The sequence below is a fragment of the Rhinoderma darwinii genome, chromosome 5 (assembly GCF_050947455.1).
Source record: "Rhinoderma darwinii isolate aRhiDar2 chromosome 5, aRhiDar2.hap1, whole genome shotgun sequence".
Lineage (NCBI taxonomy): Eukaryota > Metazoa > Chordata > Amphibia > Anura > Rhinodermatidae > Rhinoderma > Rhinoderma darwinii.
In genome coordinates, this window is record NC_134691.1 from 283269660 (window position 1) to 283285719 (window position 16060).

Below are 16060 nucleotides of genomic sequence, written 5' to 3' on the forward strand. Positions count from 1 at the left end.
TTACCAAAAAACGTCACTGTGTGAACTGGGCTTTAAAAAGCATACCGTAGCTTGAGTAGTGCATAACATACATGCCAATTTACTGTTCTTTGAGCTGAAGACCTCACTAATATAGAACAAGTTGGTTGCCAACATAAATGGGGTTTCCTGCCTGACAACCCTATTTAAAGGGGTTTTCCCACGAGAGACATTTATGACACATTCACAGGATATGTCACAAATGTCAGATAGATGCGGGTCCCTGCTCTTGGACCCGCACCTCTCTCCAGAACGGGGCCACCAAAACCCCGTTCAGCCACTGTGTGTTGCGGCTGAATGAGGTGTTTTCCGACCATGAAAAACTTTATATGGTGGTGAGTTACGTAAACAGCGTAAAACTCAGTATTTTACACTATTCCCTTGCAGCTCTGGAGTCTATATGTGGGCACTATCTACACGGGGCTGTATGTGGGGCACTATCTACAGGGGCTTCTATGTGGGGCGCTATCTACAGGGGCTATATGGGAGTCACTATATACTGGGGCTATAGGGGTACTATCTGCAGGGGGCATGGTGTGTGTGTGTGTGTGTGTGTGCGTGTGTGTGCGTGTGTGTGCGTGTGTGTGCGTGTGTGTGTGTGTGTGTGTGTGTGTGTGTGTGTGTGTGGGACACAGTGTAGGTACTATTATAATCAGGGACACAGTGTTTGGCGCTATTATAATTAGAGGATTACTGCTATATTATTATGGAGTGTTGAGAATTTTATCTTCGTTTATAGGTGCAGAAATGTTTTAAAAGTGAGAAGCTGAAGACATTTGAGCGGCAAACTGCAGAAATGGGCTGTGGCCAGGAGAAGTCATCATAGAGTTCTGGTCCGAATGGAGAAGAAAAGAGAAAAAGAACTAGAATCTGAGATGTTACCGGTGAGTCACTTAATGTAAATGTTTATTCTACCTCTAATCAGTAATGTAGTCACTGTATGATCTGCAGCAAGATGATGGGTGTTTTGATTATGATGTGATTTTTTTTTTTTGTGAAACAGCAATTCCCAGCACATCCTTACCATTGTTCAGGCGATGCTGGGAGCTGTAGTTGTACGCCATACAAACCTATATGACAGGGGTTGCACTAAATTTAGCTGTATTTGTACTAGTGCTGTATATATGTATTGAGCTTGGTTCTGGGGCTGTATATATGTACTGAGCTTGGTTCTGGGGCTTTATATATGTACTAAGCTTTGTTTTGGTGCTGTATATATGTACTAAGCTTGGGTCTGGAGCTGTATATATGTACTGAACTTGGTTCTGGCGTTATATTTATGTACAGAGCTTGGTTCTGGTGCTGTATTTATGTGCTGAGCTTGGTTCTTGTACTGTATATATGTCAGAGCTTGGTTCTTGTGCTGTATAGATGTACTGAGGTTGGTTCTAGTGCTGTATATATGTATTGAGCTTTGCTCTCGTGCCGTATACATGTATAAGCTTGGTTCGGGTGCTGTATATTTATATATGATATATTTATAATAACAAAATTGCAGGGCAGATAGAATTGTTTTCAATTCATTGTTTATTTAATGGGAACCTGTCTGATAGTTTTAACCTCTTGAACCGCCACCATGCGGTAATACATGGCCTGACAATATATCCAAATGTATGTTTTTTCAGATGCAGCAAAATCTATCAAATCAACTTTTAAAACGGCACACACTATATTCTAATTACTCATTAAAGGGTCATGGGGCACCCACTATCCTGAAAAGTCACATAGTCCTGCCTCCAAACCCACCTTTCCATGTCTGATTGACATCCCCCTGTCTGATAGAACTTACTCGGATGCACCATTGTCTTGTACTACTTGGGAATGCACCGTGCAGTGAGGTGTACTCTGCCCGGCTTCATCGCTGCACCACGCCTGCCAGGGGAGTGCAAGGCAATGGCGCATCTGCAAGATTTTGAGGAGTCTGGTAGTGATGTAGAACAGCCAGGGGGATGTCAATCAAAATCTGGGGGGCGCCATTTCAATTTTCACCTGAAAGCAGCAGAAAAGCTAGAATTGGCCCTGTGGCTGCAGGCCACTTTAGGCCTGCAGCCTATAAGGTGCTGGGAAGACTCCCTGCGCAGGCCGGCGTGATGACATCACTGCATCACGCTGGTCTGCGCATGTGTCCCGACCGGAGCCTGTGTAGCACTCCATCCATTGTAAGAACGGGGCAAGGTAAGTACAATATCATTTTTGGGGGGAGCTGTGTGGCACTATATGCAAGGGGGGAGCAGTGTGGCACTATATACAAGGGAGCAGGGGGCACTGTATACAAGGTGGGAGCAGGGTGGCACTATATACAAGGGGGGAGCAGGGTGACACTATATACAAGGTGGGAGCAGGGTGTCACTGTATTCAAGGGGGAGCAGGGTGGCACTATATACAAGGGGGCTGTGTGGCACTATACAGTGGGGCTGTGAGGCACTATACACAAAGGGGAGCTGTGTGTCACTATATAAAAGGGTCTGTGTGGCACTACTAAGGGGGGCTGTGTGGCACTACTAAGGGGGGGGCTGTGTGGCACTATTAACTAGGGGGGCTGTATGACACTATTTACAAGGGGAGGGCTGTGGCGCTATCTACAGGGGGCTGTGTGTTGCGCAATATACAGGGGTCCGTGTGTGACACTATCTACTTAGGGGTAGCTGTGTGGCACTATCTACTAAGGGGGAGGCTTTGTGGCACTATATACAAGGGAGGGGGCTGTGTGGTACTATATACAATGGGAGTTGTATGGAACTATCTACAGGGGGGCTTTATGGTGATATCTAGAGGGGGGCTGTATGGCACTATCTACAAGGGGGAGGTGGGTGCGCTATCTACAAGTGGGGTGTGGCACTGTCTACGGGGAGGCTGTATATGGCACAATCTACAGGGGGGCACTATCTATAAGGGAGGCTGTGTGTGACACCTAGTGTGGGCCCAGTCAAAAGTTTTCTATGAGGCCCAGTCTTTCCTAGTTACGCCCCTGGCTATACCCATTGCTACCCTAGGCGATAACAGCTGATTGCATCAGGTCCATATTCTGTAACCCCCACTGATCAGCTATTATCGCTCAGACATCCAGTTGGGACAAACCTTTTAAATGTTTTTGTCAAGTGGCTTGTGAATAGAGGGACTGTCAATGAGCCTGCAGAGAATGGTGTGAACCTACTTTGTCACAAAAGGATTTGATGAAACCAGGGAGAGTAGTCTAAGGGAATCTCAGTTATTTACCTTTAACCCCTATACAGGGATCTGCACTTCACTGCTGGGCAGCCAAGGTAAAGAGGCACGGTACTAATTTGGCAGACAGTATGTAGGGTCAGGCATAGCAAAGAACAGCGCAGGCAGCAAACGGGCCCTCAAGGTTGGTCGCGCAAAAGATCAGGGCAGGCAGCAGATGTTTATCGTGGATAACTAGCAAAAGGACATGGCAGGTGGCAGGCAAGGATAGTAAAAATGGTACAGGAAAACTGGAATTCCAAACAAACAATCAGCAGGATATTACTAGCAAGCTAGAAGGAACCAAATTGATCAGGCAATGGTTAAACCTGGGAGAGATCCCTTTATACCCTGGAAACGCTTGATGGATAATTATGCATACACTGGCCCCTTAAGAATAAGAGGGTTAGCGCAGACAACTAGGAAGTGCAGGAGAAGAGCAGTGCAACCAGCCCAGAGTGATGGAGAAATGCGGCGGCCAGGAGCCAGAGGACACCATGGAGAGGTGAGTGTATGGCGGCAATGGGGATGGGCGACTGGTACAGTTTCTAAGACTGCTAAGAATGACATAGAAGAGCTTAAGCGGGTTACGAGGCAGGCAACCAAAGTCATAAATGAACGGCAGTATACAGAAATAGTTAAAACTGAATATGAATTATATATCAAAGGTCAATACAGAAATCTCTCTCTTGATCTATTTCTACACAGGACTGTAACAAGGGGGCATCATCTACTGTACATCCGGAGGAACACAGAAGGAGATTCTTTACTCTAAGAGCAGTAAGACTATGGAAGTCTGATGAATTCACTGAAAAAGTTCAAAAGATACATGGGTGGGCTTTGCAGAGGATAAAATTTTACCACCATCAAATAGTTCCTGTCTGCAGGTCCTGAAGACAAAACTGAGTCTTACCGAATATTAGGTATGTATTAACCCCTTCCCCCTGCTTGCATTCTGGGCCCTAATGTCCAAGCCATTTTTTACATTTTTCCATTGTCACATTCGAAGAGCTATAACTTTTTTATTTTTGCGTCGGCATAGCTGTATAAGGTCTTGTTTTTTGCGGGACGACTTGCAGTTTTTATTGGTACCATTTGAGAGTAGATGCGACTTTTTGATCACTTTTTATCACATTTTTTTTAAGTCAGGATTAACAGAAAACAGCAATTTTTCCATTGTTTTTTATTTTACTTTTTACGGCGTTCACAGTGCGGGTTAAATAATGTAACAGCTTTATAGTCGGGGTCGTTACGGACGCGGCGATACCAAATATGTGTAACTTTTTTGCTTTATTGTATTTTTTTTTAATAGTAAAGCATTTTGTAAGGGGAAAAAGTGGGTTTTTCTTTTTTTTTTTTTTTCACTTTTTTTTTTTATTAACTTTATTAAACTTTTTTTACTTTTATACTAGTCCCACTAGGGGACTTCACTATCCTCCGATCGCTATTATAATACACTGCAATACTTTTTTATTGCAGTGTATTACTGACTGTCCGTTTAAAACGGACAGGCATCTGCTAGGTCATGCCTGCGGCATGATCTAGCAGGCATTAGCTCCAGGCAGACCTGGGGGCCTTTATTAGACCCCCGGCTGCCATAGAAGACGCAGACACTCAGCGATTTTATCGCCGGGTGTCGGTGGGATGAGAGGGAGCTCCCTCCCTCTCTCCAAAACCACTCAGATGCGGTGCACGCTATTGTGCACCACATCTGAAGGGTTAAACGGGTGAGATCGATACTAATATCGATCTCACCCGGCAGCGCAGGGACGCTCCCAGCCCTCAGCTGCCTTTGGCAGCTGAGAGCAGGGAGATTTGACGGCTCCCTGCTCTGTTTACTTTATACTACAGCAGCGCCGTGGAATAGCGGCACTGTAGAATAAAGCCCATTAATGACCGCCGTGAAAAGCCGAATCGGCGGTCATTAAAGGGTTAAATTATTAATGAGACTGGAAAACAAAAAAATTTATATGTATTTTGATATTGATTTTATTTATTTTAGTTTTTTACTTTTGTTTTTTATTTTTACGGTCTGTCACTCAAAGGTCAGAGAGGAACATTGTGGTACTTTATTTTATTTTTACACTATACTTTTGCACTGTAATTTGGGTTTGCACATCAGCCACAGTTACTGGGGAAATCAATCCTGTTATAGTGACTATTGTCACTGTTAAGGCTGTGCTGAGTCTAGTTAAACCCAGCAGCTGCCTCTAATTTATACATAATACTAATTGATTGCTTTTCTCTTCTCTCCAGGGTCCCAAGCATTCTGGGAGTGTTGGGCACCAGACATTTGGCTGCCTAATGGCTTGGGCAACCGGGTTAGGCCGATGCTGTAAATATACTATGTCGCAGGCTTTAATGACCTAGACCACCTGCAAACATAGATGGTTTTCTATCTAGTTTGTTTCTAGATTGGTATTATATTATGGGCTACATATAATAGTATGGGTGGCTTCTCAGGATTCTTTTGTCAGGCCCAACCCAATGACACAAGAGTTAAGGTATCAGTGACACAGGTCTGGATTCCTGGCAGTTCCCCATAATGCCACACTCCTTCACTGACAGAAGAATTTATTATAGATCGCTTCTGCCTTCTCAGATATTGCCATTGTTGGTCTTTGAGAGCAGCATTGGAATTGGTTGCTGTTCGCTTCTCGCATATAAAGTCCTGCTGGTAAAGTATAATGCAGTAGAGAACCATAGAGGAGACAATCATGTTGTAAAATAGGAGTATTTTTATCTCTATTACTTTTATGGAAAAAGTAGTAAAAGTATTAGCTCTGTTGGTAGTTTAGCTTTATTCAGGTGCGTAACGAGAATTCATAGGGTCCCATAGCAAAATAAGATGGGCCCCCAACAGTTACTGACAGAAAACTGGAAAAGCAACATAAGTAGTCATAATTACAGGTATGGATAATAGCGCCATATATCAGAGAACCCGCATAGTAGTGCTAGATAACAAAAAGCCACCAACTTGTTATTCTTCACAAAACAGAACACTGCAATCTCTGGGCCCCATATCTGCTGCTTTGGCTTCTACAGCTAAAGTTATGCTCATGGCCATATCGTTTTATGGCCACAATTTTATGGGTGATTCTGTTTGGTGGACACAAGAGTGCCCATACTATTGCAGTGGACACAATAGTTTGTACAATTCCATATATGTTATTATTGTACTTGTACTCCTATATTGCCTACACTATTGTATGCAAAAGATGGGTAGTTGCTACAGATGCAGCAATCTTTTCTTGACTTTTAACGCATTAAATAGAGTGTCAAGAAACTTTATCTTGACTTTTTCAATGGCTTTCCAATAGCTTTTGTTGTGTGAAATGACGCTGCAGCAAATGATTAGAGTCAAGATAAACTTGGCTACATCTGTATCTGGCCAAAATATAGAGTCAGTCTGCCGTGACCTTTACAAATTGGAATAGGTCATGGCAGTCTTAGGTGTCAATAGGTCTAAGTACTTAGCATTCTCATGAGAGTGAAACCATTTTGATGGTAGGTCAAGGTCATAAGGTTTGGGCAAGGGTGGTGCTTACATATGAAATATTACATATGTGCTCCTCTGCTTCCATTCCTGAGGCCTCTGAACAGGAGTTGACCATTATTGTGTTTCATAAGTGGCAGTTAGCCGGCCACCCCCCTGGTTTGATAGATTTGAAATATGTTATTACCAGATGGGAAGCTTCTTGATAAACCACTCCTTACATTGCATGTATTTTTATTATATGGTCACTGTTGTTTATATATACTTATATGTCTGTATATTTATGTTATTATATGTGACACTTTTGTAAAATATACAGTTTTACATTTAATGCAAATGAACGAGGACAGCATGAAAAATAAATACTTGCTCACTGGTGTAGAGTAATCTGATTGATTCATGAGTTCATGTGAATTTTCTCCCTTCAAGACTTCATTCTTGCATCAATGAATGAGAGAATGCCTATTCCAGTTAGACATAACCTCTTTATTATTATGCCTTGATACTTTTTTCATATTTAAATATTTTATTGTGCTCTGATTGGTAGCTGCAACTCAGATCCAAGCCACTTGAGTAATAAGCATATGTCATGTTCAAATGTAGAAGAGTGTTGTTCATTCAATAGTGAACCTCAATGTTTATTTTGACATTCTGATAAAAAGGAAGTTTAATATTCTGACATTACGTTCCATTTCAGAAGTGCAGCATACATAGTTATAAGCCTTGCTTGTATTATAGTGTATCTACCGGAGGTTCTACTGATTTTCCATATTATCTAAATAGTATTCCTTTTAACAATGTACATAAATAAACAATGTATTAGTCACATCATCAAAAATGTTTTATACATATCGCATAAACAGGATTTTGGAAACCTTTTAAATTAAATTATTTGGATGGATATTAGGAATAAATTCCATAATTTGATGTTTCAGCATCATATCAAATGCATAGGATGTGAATATAGTTTCCTTGTCAAAACTAACTTCGATGATTGGCTGTTTTATTAAATGCTATAATGAAGAGTTGCAGTTCTGTCCAAAACACTAAAACATAGTCTATATAATAGAGATAGATAGATAGATAGATAGATAGATAGATAGATAGATAGATAGATAGATAGATAGATAGATAGATAGATAGATAGATAGATAGATAGATAGATATTCGTCCAATAAGAGACAGCACTCCAATTTGTGATAGAAAAAACGGCTTTTTATTAGCCCCTGTGCGACGTTTCGGCTCTTTACATGGAGCCTTTCTCAAGTTGCTTGAGAAAGGCTCCATGTAAAGAGCCGAAACGTCGCACAGGGGCTAATAAAAAGCCGTTTTTTCTATCACAAATTGGAGTGCTGTCTCTTATTGGACGAATATTGAGGATCTGGGAGCATTGATCGGGCTCCTGGGACGTGCACCCACCTTTATTCCTGACTGGTGCTGCTGGATGGTGGACATTCTAGATAGATAGATAGATGATAGATAGATAGATAGATAGATAGATAGATAGATAGATAGATAGATAGATAGATAGATAGATAGATAGATAGATAGATAGATAGATAGATAGATAGATAGATAGATAGAGATAGATAGATAGATATAGAGAGATAGATAGAATTTATATTTACTGTATACTAAATACTTCACATTTTAATGTGTGTGAAAAAGGATTGCAGCCATCACCCTGATGTTATTAACTAACATTACCATGGTACAATGAGGAAACTGTGGGTATTACAACTTTGGACTAAAGATGTAGAGTTTAGCGCTCATAAACTACCATGCTACCTTTGCTTTTGATCAGGACTCAAGGTCAAATTTGTTATTGTAACCAAGTGAATTACCAAAATACACAAAAGACATACTTCAATGGCAAATCCAGCTCTGCTACAACCTGCACATGGATGAGCCAGTTCTAATGATAGCTATTATGCTTTAAGCAATGAGTAAAGCAGATCTTATTATGCTTAATGTTTTATTTATACCCTAGAAATAGTACAATGTAACTATGTGCAAATATCCTGTAAATCCTATTGTGGCTGTTTCTATTTTTTTATTTTATTTACTCAACATGTAAATAATGTAAAATAAATATACGAACATATTATATAACCAATACATTGTTAAGGATGTGGAAAACAGTACGACTAAGGACTAAGCACTACAAGCCACCTTTATAGCATAGACACTAGTCTTCACGTCCATGTAACCTTGAGTCTCATATAAGAATATCATTTGTTATTAAATGCAGCTATGTTAAGTCAATATGTGTTGTGTAAAATATGATTTAAGAACAGAGTTAAGCCTTAAGTGAGGCATATTTGCAGATGAAATCTGGATTCCCTTTCTGCATGGTTGGTCAGAATTATAATTAATTCTCCCCTGGATTAGAGATTCAGTACTGGATTAGTCTACCATTGATGACAGCATACTGCATCCTTCCAATGTGATATGCTTAAATTAAAAGAGTGCATTAACTTCACTCATCTGTATATGATCTAGATCACCACCAGTAATCTAACTAAATGAGTTAAATAAAACACTATAATATTGGAAATTTTACATTGTACAGGAAATAGATCGGTTCAGTCATTAGAAATAGTTCATAAAAATATTGGTCTCAGCCTTTGTCCAAACTATTCCTAATACAGCAGTTGTTTACATAGACCCAAGTACATTAAAATTTTAATGCCAATGTCAAGGTTAATGTCAAGCCCAATGTAAACTATTATATTTTAGACTTTTTATCTACTCCAAGTGTGCAGGAAGTAACATCAAAGAATAGAAAGTAGTTTCAAGTCAGAATTCTTAACCTATGTAATGGTGTAGTAGTGCTGAATTTGTCATCTGGTGGTTTTGTACACCTCGGTAACTCAGAGTTAGGATAGCCCAATAGATTTATTGAATGGTGTTATTGTAAACCACTGATACAGTAAGTCATATCAACAAGAGCTGTGCCAAGTGACAAACTCAGCTTTGTTCAACTGACAATTTGAGATCTCTACATACAGTATGTATGTGATTTTTAAGATGTACAAAGTATCAAGCCCAGCAGAAAACAAAACACTAAGTAGTCAGTTGCATGCACAAATACATTTCCCTAATGGCAGAACTGATTGGGTATTTATATTCTCTTTCTTCCAAACATTAGTCTTGAGATTATCTTTATTAAATATGTTTTCCATTCAATCTGCTTTACAGAATCACTAAGCTTATTCCTAGAGAACTGAGGATTTACTTCCAGAGAATGAGTGCACATCCTCACAGAAATACAATATTACCAGGGCAGATAGATGCTTTTATTAAGTTGCATGTTATAAGGTCTGACCCACTCTCATTTACATCTATGCAGAGCTATTCATATGAATCCTTTCTGAATAAGCTAGAACTATTACTCGTGTCCATCCCACAGCTGAATAGAAGGCTGCTAGTACATAAATATGAGCTTCAGGAGAAGCAAGGGGACTAATAGTCAGGCTTTCCCTTGTGTAGAGAAAGCCGCAGGGGCAAAGCAGCAGGAGCATCTGATTAATTTATCAAATTGCAGAGAGTATTAAGGTTTGATAAACAAGAGAAGAAAGTTGAGGACAATAATCTCAATGTATCACAGTTAAAACTGATATTATAATACCATGCATACAAATGATATATATACGATGACAATATGAAACATTCATTATATCTTATTATCAGAAACACCTAACTACTCATCTAATATGACTCCAGTCTAATGATATCTATCTATCTATCTATCTATCTATCTATCTATCTATCTATCTATCTATCTATCTATCTATCTATCTATCTATCTATCTATCTATCTATCTATCTATCTATCTATCTATCATCTATCTATCAGTCCTCCATGAATCTATCTCACATCTATGTATCTATTTAGCTATGTCATCACATAACTGATTCCATATCTAGTTTGTCCTACAGACGTCAGTTGTTAGAACTAAAAGCTAGTTAGTTATAACAAGCACAATTCATTCCCTGTAAGGTTAACCTGACTGTGCTGCTCACATCAAATAAACTTCTTTGAGCAAGTCAGAAAAGCAGCTTGATGGTTAACTAATGACTGATTCTATTCCATCAGCATCTGTTCACTGCTAGAATGTAATCATCGTCCTATAAAGAAATGTGCATAATCATAAAAGATAACAAAAAGGATAATAAACAGATCCCATATCTTATTCTCTGCTGTAATGCAAGAAGAACTACTCTATGCAAGTGGGGCTCAAATGAGCTGTCCATAGTGCTGAAACCAGAAGCCTGGGCTGCAGTAAAGACTTGATAGCAAGTATGTAACTGTAACTCAAGATCAATATTATACAAGATAAATATGTCATCTACACATGCATCATGGGAACCTTTTATGGCTATACAATAAGTCATTCACATGTTAATTATACTGGAAGCATCCTCTGCATTCATCGAAATAGTTATAAGTGACCTATAGACAGCCAGGGTCAGAAAACAAAGTAAAGACTTACGTGTTCCGTCGAATCTAGTCGCTATAGTATCTAAGAAGGTGTTCTGAGGTGCTAATAATCCTTTCATAACAGGCATTTTTCCAGCCTGGTGTGTAATTCTCCATCAAAGTTTATAAACAAGGATGTTTTGGAAGAAAGTGCTGTGGGGGAGGGATGAAATGAGGAAGAGGAGGTGGTGGGTGAGGTGGTAGTGGTGAAACAAGGAGGGGTGCCTGGTGACTGGTGACTCCTGATGATTATCCCTGGAAGCTCCCAGTCCACCACAAGTCTGCTTTATCCTGAATGCTGCAGCTCAGCACAGCTGTGACCTTCTCCAGTCAGCTCTCCAAACCAGAGGAATGGATTAATGTAATCTTCACAAAATGCCTCTGTATTTGTATTACCCAAACCAAAGTTACCAGACAGTAGTCCCTTCAATAGATAAAAAGCCAGCACACCAGAGCCAGTTAACCCCCTCTCCTATGAGTAAGAGTGAGCTAGTCAATGCTAGGTGACAGTCTCTCTCTATCTCTCTCTTTTCAAGCCCTCAGCAAACCCTCTAGTGATTGTTCACACTGTACTGTGGGCTTAAATTGCTCCATGGTATTGCACAGAACCATTACCTTACATAGAGCTAAATTTAGATTCATGCAAAAGAAAGAGAAGATTCCTGCAAGCAGTGACTTTGGACTGTAACACAAAAGCAGGAGAGGTGATGTAGAGAGTGAAGCTAGCCAGGAGAGCAGCTGGGCTGTATGATAGCACAAATGCAGACCTTTCTCTATTTAATTTAGCCATTTCTCGTTTGGAAAGACGTTCTCTCCATGTATTTTCTCTAAGCTTCAGACAATGCCTAGCAGACCTCCAAAGGAAACAGGCGGATCTATTGTGCCTCTCTGCAGTGAGTTATCTAGGACAACTTTACCAGCATTGCATTCACTTCTTCACTTCATTATTTCAGAAAGGCTCGAACAACATCCCATTAGCTACTGCTCCTATGGATTTTAATGTATTCAGTATAATATAGAAAAAAAGGAAGTAATCATTGAAGAAATCAGAACTTGACATTTTAGAGATAGATAGATAGATAGATAGATAGATAGATAGATAGATAGATAGATAGATAGATAGATAGATAGATAGATAGATAGATAGATAGATAGATAGATAGATAGATAGATAGAAGATAAATAAACAGAGAAAGATAGAGAGAAAGATATATGTATTTCTAATAAACAAAGTTGATTACGAGAGAGAGAGAGAGAGAGAGAGAGAGAGAGAGAGAGAGAGAGAGAGGGAGAGAGAGAGAGAGAAGCAGTAGGGGGTTGTATGTCATTTTTGGGGCATGTTGTGTGATATTATCACATTGTGTTATCTGTAGTTTTCTATGGAGCTGCAGTTGAAACCAAGTGGCATAGTGTAAATAGTAGACCATTCAATCATGATATATTGAAAAATATAGAACATATCCTATTTCAGACCGTAATTACGGCACGGGCAGGCCCATAGAAGTCTATAGGGCTCCCGTAATTACGGGTGACTACGTGTGTGCACCCGTAATTACGGGAGCGTTGCTAGGCGACGTCAGTAAATAGTCACTGTCCAGGGTGCTGAAAAAGTTAAACGATCAGCAGTAACTCCTTCAGCACCAGGGACAGTGACTGCCGATCACAATATAGATAAAGCTGTAAAAAAAAAAAGACGTTCATACTTACCCAGAACTCCCTGCTTCTTCCTCCAGTCCGGCCTCCTGGGATGACGTTACAGCTCATGTGACCGCTGCAGCCAATCACAGGCCAATCACTGGCTGCAGCGGTCACATGGACTGCGCGTCATCCAGGGAGGTCGGACTGGATGTCAAGAGAGGGATGCGTCACCAAGACAACGGACGGGTAAGTATGAATTTCTTTTACTTTTAATACGGAAAGGGCTGTCCCTTCTCTCTATCCTGCACTGATAGAGAGAAGGGCTGCCGATTACTGCAGTGTAATTTTGCAGAGAAAACGTGCCCGTAAATACGGGTGGAATACGGGTCGAATACGTGTGATCAAGGACCCGTATTTACGCCAGTATTTACGGGTGGACAAAAATATGGTCATGTGCATGGGGCCTAAATGGTATATGAATGCATTACCATGCAAGTTCTTCTTTCCCTCTCTACTACCACTTTGCCTCCGTGTCAGTCTTTACTATAGTGCTTTCATTCTATTTATAAACTAATAAACTCATTATGAATAGTGCTGGAGACTGCATAGTGATTTTCATAGAATTTCCATGAAAGGGGACAGGAAAAAGCTCAAGTATATTTGAATATACTGTAAACCATCCAATTATAATCAGTATGACCGGTGCTTGATATATAGTAGGTGCTACTGGAATAGCATGTGAAAGACACTGGGTCAGTGAATAATCTAATGTAGCTCTGATTTATTAACTATTATATTGCAGTATGCAAATTAATCAATGGTAAATCTGTCTTTGTACAATACTTTGTATGTATTGACTATATAATCACAGGCAAACGTATAGAAAGCATATATAGTTAATGCTTTAAACTGCATCTTATCAAACTGGTTCCCACTTAATCTTGCTTCTGGAAAAACATACTGAAGTGTAATACATTTGTTACCTGTTTCTAGAAAACAGCAATTTGTGAGGTTACAGTGTTATGAGAAGGATAAAAAATTGCACACAGAGGACCAGCAAGGGATATTTCCGTGTAAAAATAGCATCACCCTTTATCAGCACTTGAGAAGTTCTTCACTTTTTTTAGGAAGCTGTCTGATTTCCAGCAGAGAGATTTACTGTGTACAGTAAAGGAAGCAACATGATATAAGCAAAGTAACTGGAGGCCAGTCCTATTTAGTAGGTATAACATAAATCATTTGCTAGGAAAGACCAATGGCTCAGAGGCAATTGGTACTCAGAGGAATCATCCATGTCCCCATTCTGAACACAGAGCTTCCACTGGAGCTGTAATTAGTTGCCTTTTCTACAAAGCGGAGGAGATTCCCAATTCCACTATCAATATATTTTATCTACTATGAAGCCATGAATGAAGGATCTGTCATCATGTATTGTGCATGTTTAACCTTCTAAAACACAGCACACATTCAACTGTGACAATCATATATGGGATCATTCACACGCTACTGTAAATTGTAAGAATATTAGTCACAAAGGAGTTCTGTGACCATTTAAAGGCATTGATACAGGTCATGGATTTCCGAGGTGATTCTAATTTTCTTTATATTTTAAGATTCGGAGTGATCATTTCTTTATAATACACATTTTTGCTGCTGCAGAAACTCTTTTTGAAGAGGGAGCCTATTGTTGATGCATAGGAAACACCTTTATCCTTCTCAAAGAGAAGGTCTGCAGAATATGAGAGGACTATTATGTTTTGCATCATTTGAGATACAGAACTGTATGATAAACATTGCAGCTACTGAAGAACCTCTTTTTTTAAAAAGATCGGGTACACTATAAGTCAGTCAATTAGTGGTTAACACAGGAGAAGGAATTTATTACAAAAGCAATCTGCAACAGACGGATTCTGCAGTACGAGATGAGCAGCACCTATGTGGTGCCATTGATCTCTATATAATCGTCTGGTTCTGACATCAGAATTTGATGTTTATACAAATACTATTAAGATACGTCAATTGAAAATTTTCTTTGACTTGGATCAATACAATATATTATCAGCATTTGTAATAAAGTTGTAATTTTTCAGATATAATATAAGGTTCTGTGTAGGAAGTCAAGCTTCTGCGCTGAAACACTCAAACCTCGTGTGAGCATCTAGAGTAACTTTAAGTGGTTTAGCTGTTTGTAAGTCAATAGAATACTTCATGAAGAATTGATTTACACAGATCACAGTTTAGCACACTTGACTGTACTGCTGCAGGCCTAAGACATAGAGAGTAAAATGATGTCGAATAATGAATAGCTAGAATCATTACACTCATATAAACTGCTGTGCAATCTGCTAGAAATTCTTACAAGAGAACAAATTTCACAGTTAGAGTTGCGGGAAGTTTCAGCATTTTCTATTTATCCACAATCAGGCCCAGTCATGCCAATATCCCGGGATTTCATGCATGATATAAAGAAGTGTTAATGTAAACACATTTATTTTTGTTATATTGGGGACCATTTTAGAAGAACAATTGTTCCCATTTTAAAAGGGCATTCCCAACTCAATCATTTATGGCGTAACGAAGCATGCTCGGCTGTTTCTGCAACTCACATAGAAGTGGCTACATCTCCATTCATTCTCCATCTAGATGGGTTTTGGCATTCGCATCTATCAGACATTTATGGCATATCCTGAGCCCAGCTGGTTCCCATAGCAGCAGCATACATATTGTAATAACTTTTTTGCATAAATCAGTATTATAGGTGAATATATGAAACTTGTAATTTCTCTCTGCAAATATTCAGAAACCTCTTCAGTCACCGAAAAATGTATAAATAGTGAAATAGTAAATACTAGATATGGAGGAGGGCGATACAGGTATAGCAGTAAGACTGTAAGTGTGTCCTTTTTGCCTCCGTCTTTACATGAGAGGGAGTGAGAAAGGAAGCAGCAGGCGGAGACATCTGATTGGCCAGAGATTGTCAGGATTTGATTGTGGAAACATGTGTACCAGGTACCAGCTCACCTCATTGAGCCACTGGTGCCATTGGACGGCTCTAGGGCTAGATTTCTACACTTCTGGATTTCTTGCCTTGATTGCTAGATTGGTTCCACCCTTTTTGTTTGCTATAAAAGTCTGGCCCTTGCACTTCCTGATTGCCAGGCTATTGATCTTCCTGCTTGTGGTGTAGTATCTCACTGCCTCATGTTACTACCAGTTGCAGT

The 16060-nt window shown here is 39.7% G+C and overlaps 1 protein-coding gene across 4 annotated transcripts in view; it reads right to left on the reverse strand.

Moving 5' to 3' along the window:
- KCNH8 (potassium voltage-gated channel subfamily H member 8) overlaps positions 1–11813 on the reverse strand; it is a 362579-nt gene extending 350766 nt beyond the window's left edge. For all 4 annotated transcript variants that reach the window (XM_075827220.1, XM_075827218.1, XM_075827219.1 and 1 more), the window contains exon 1: positions 11215–11813. In XM_075827220.1, the coding sequence (XP_075683335.1) occupies positions 11215–11290 (76 nt within the window). In that variant the 5' untranslated portion in view covers positions 11291–11813. The remainder of the gene's footprint in view (positions 1–11214) is intronic.
- Positions 11814–16060: the final 4247 nt, after the last annotated feature.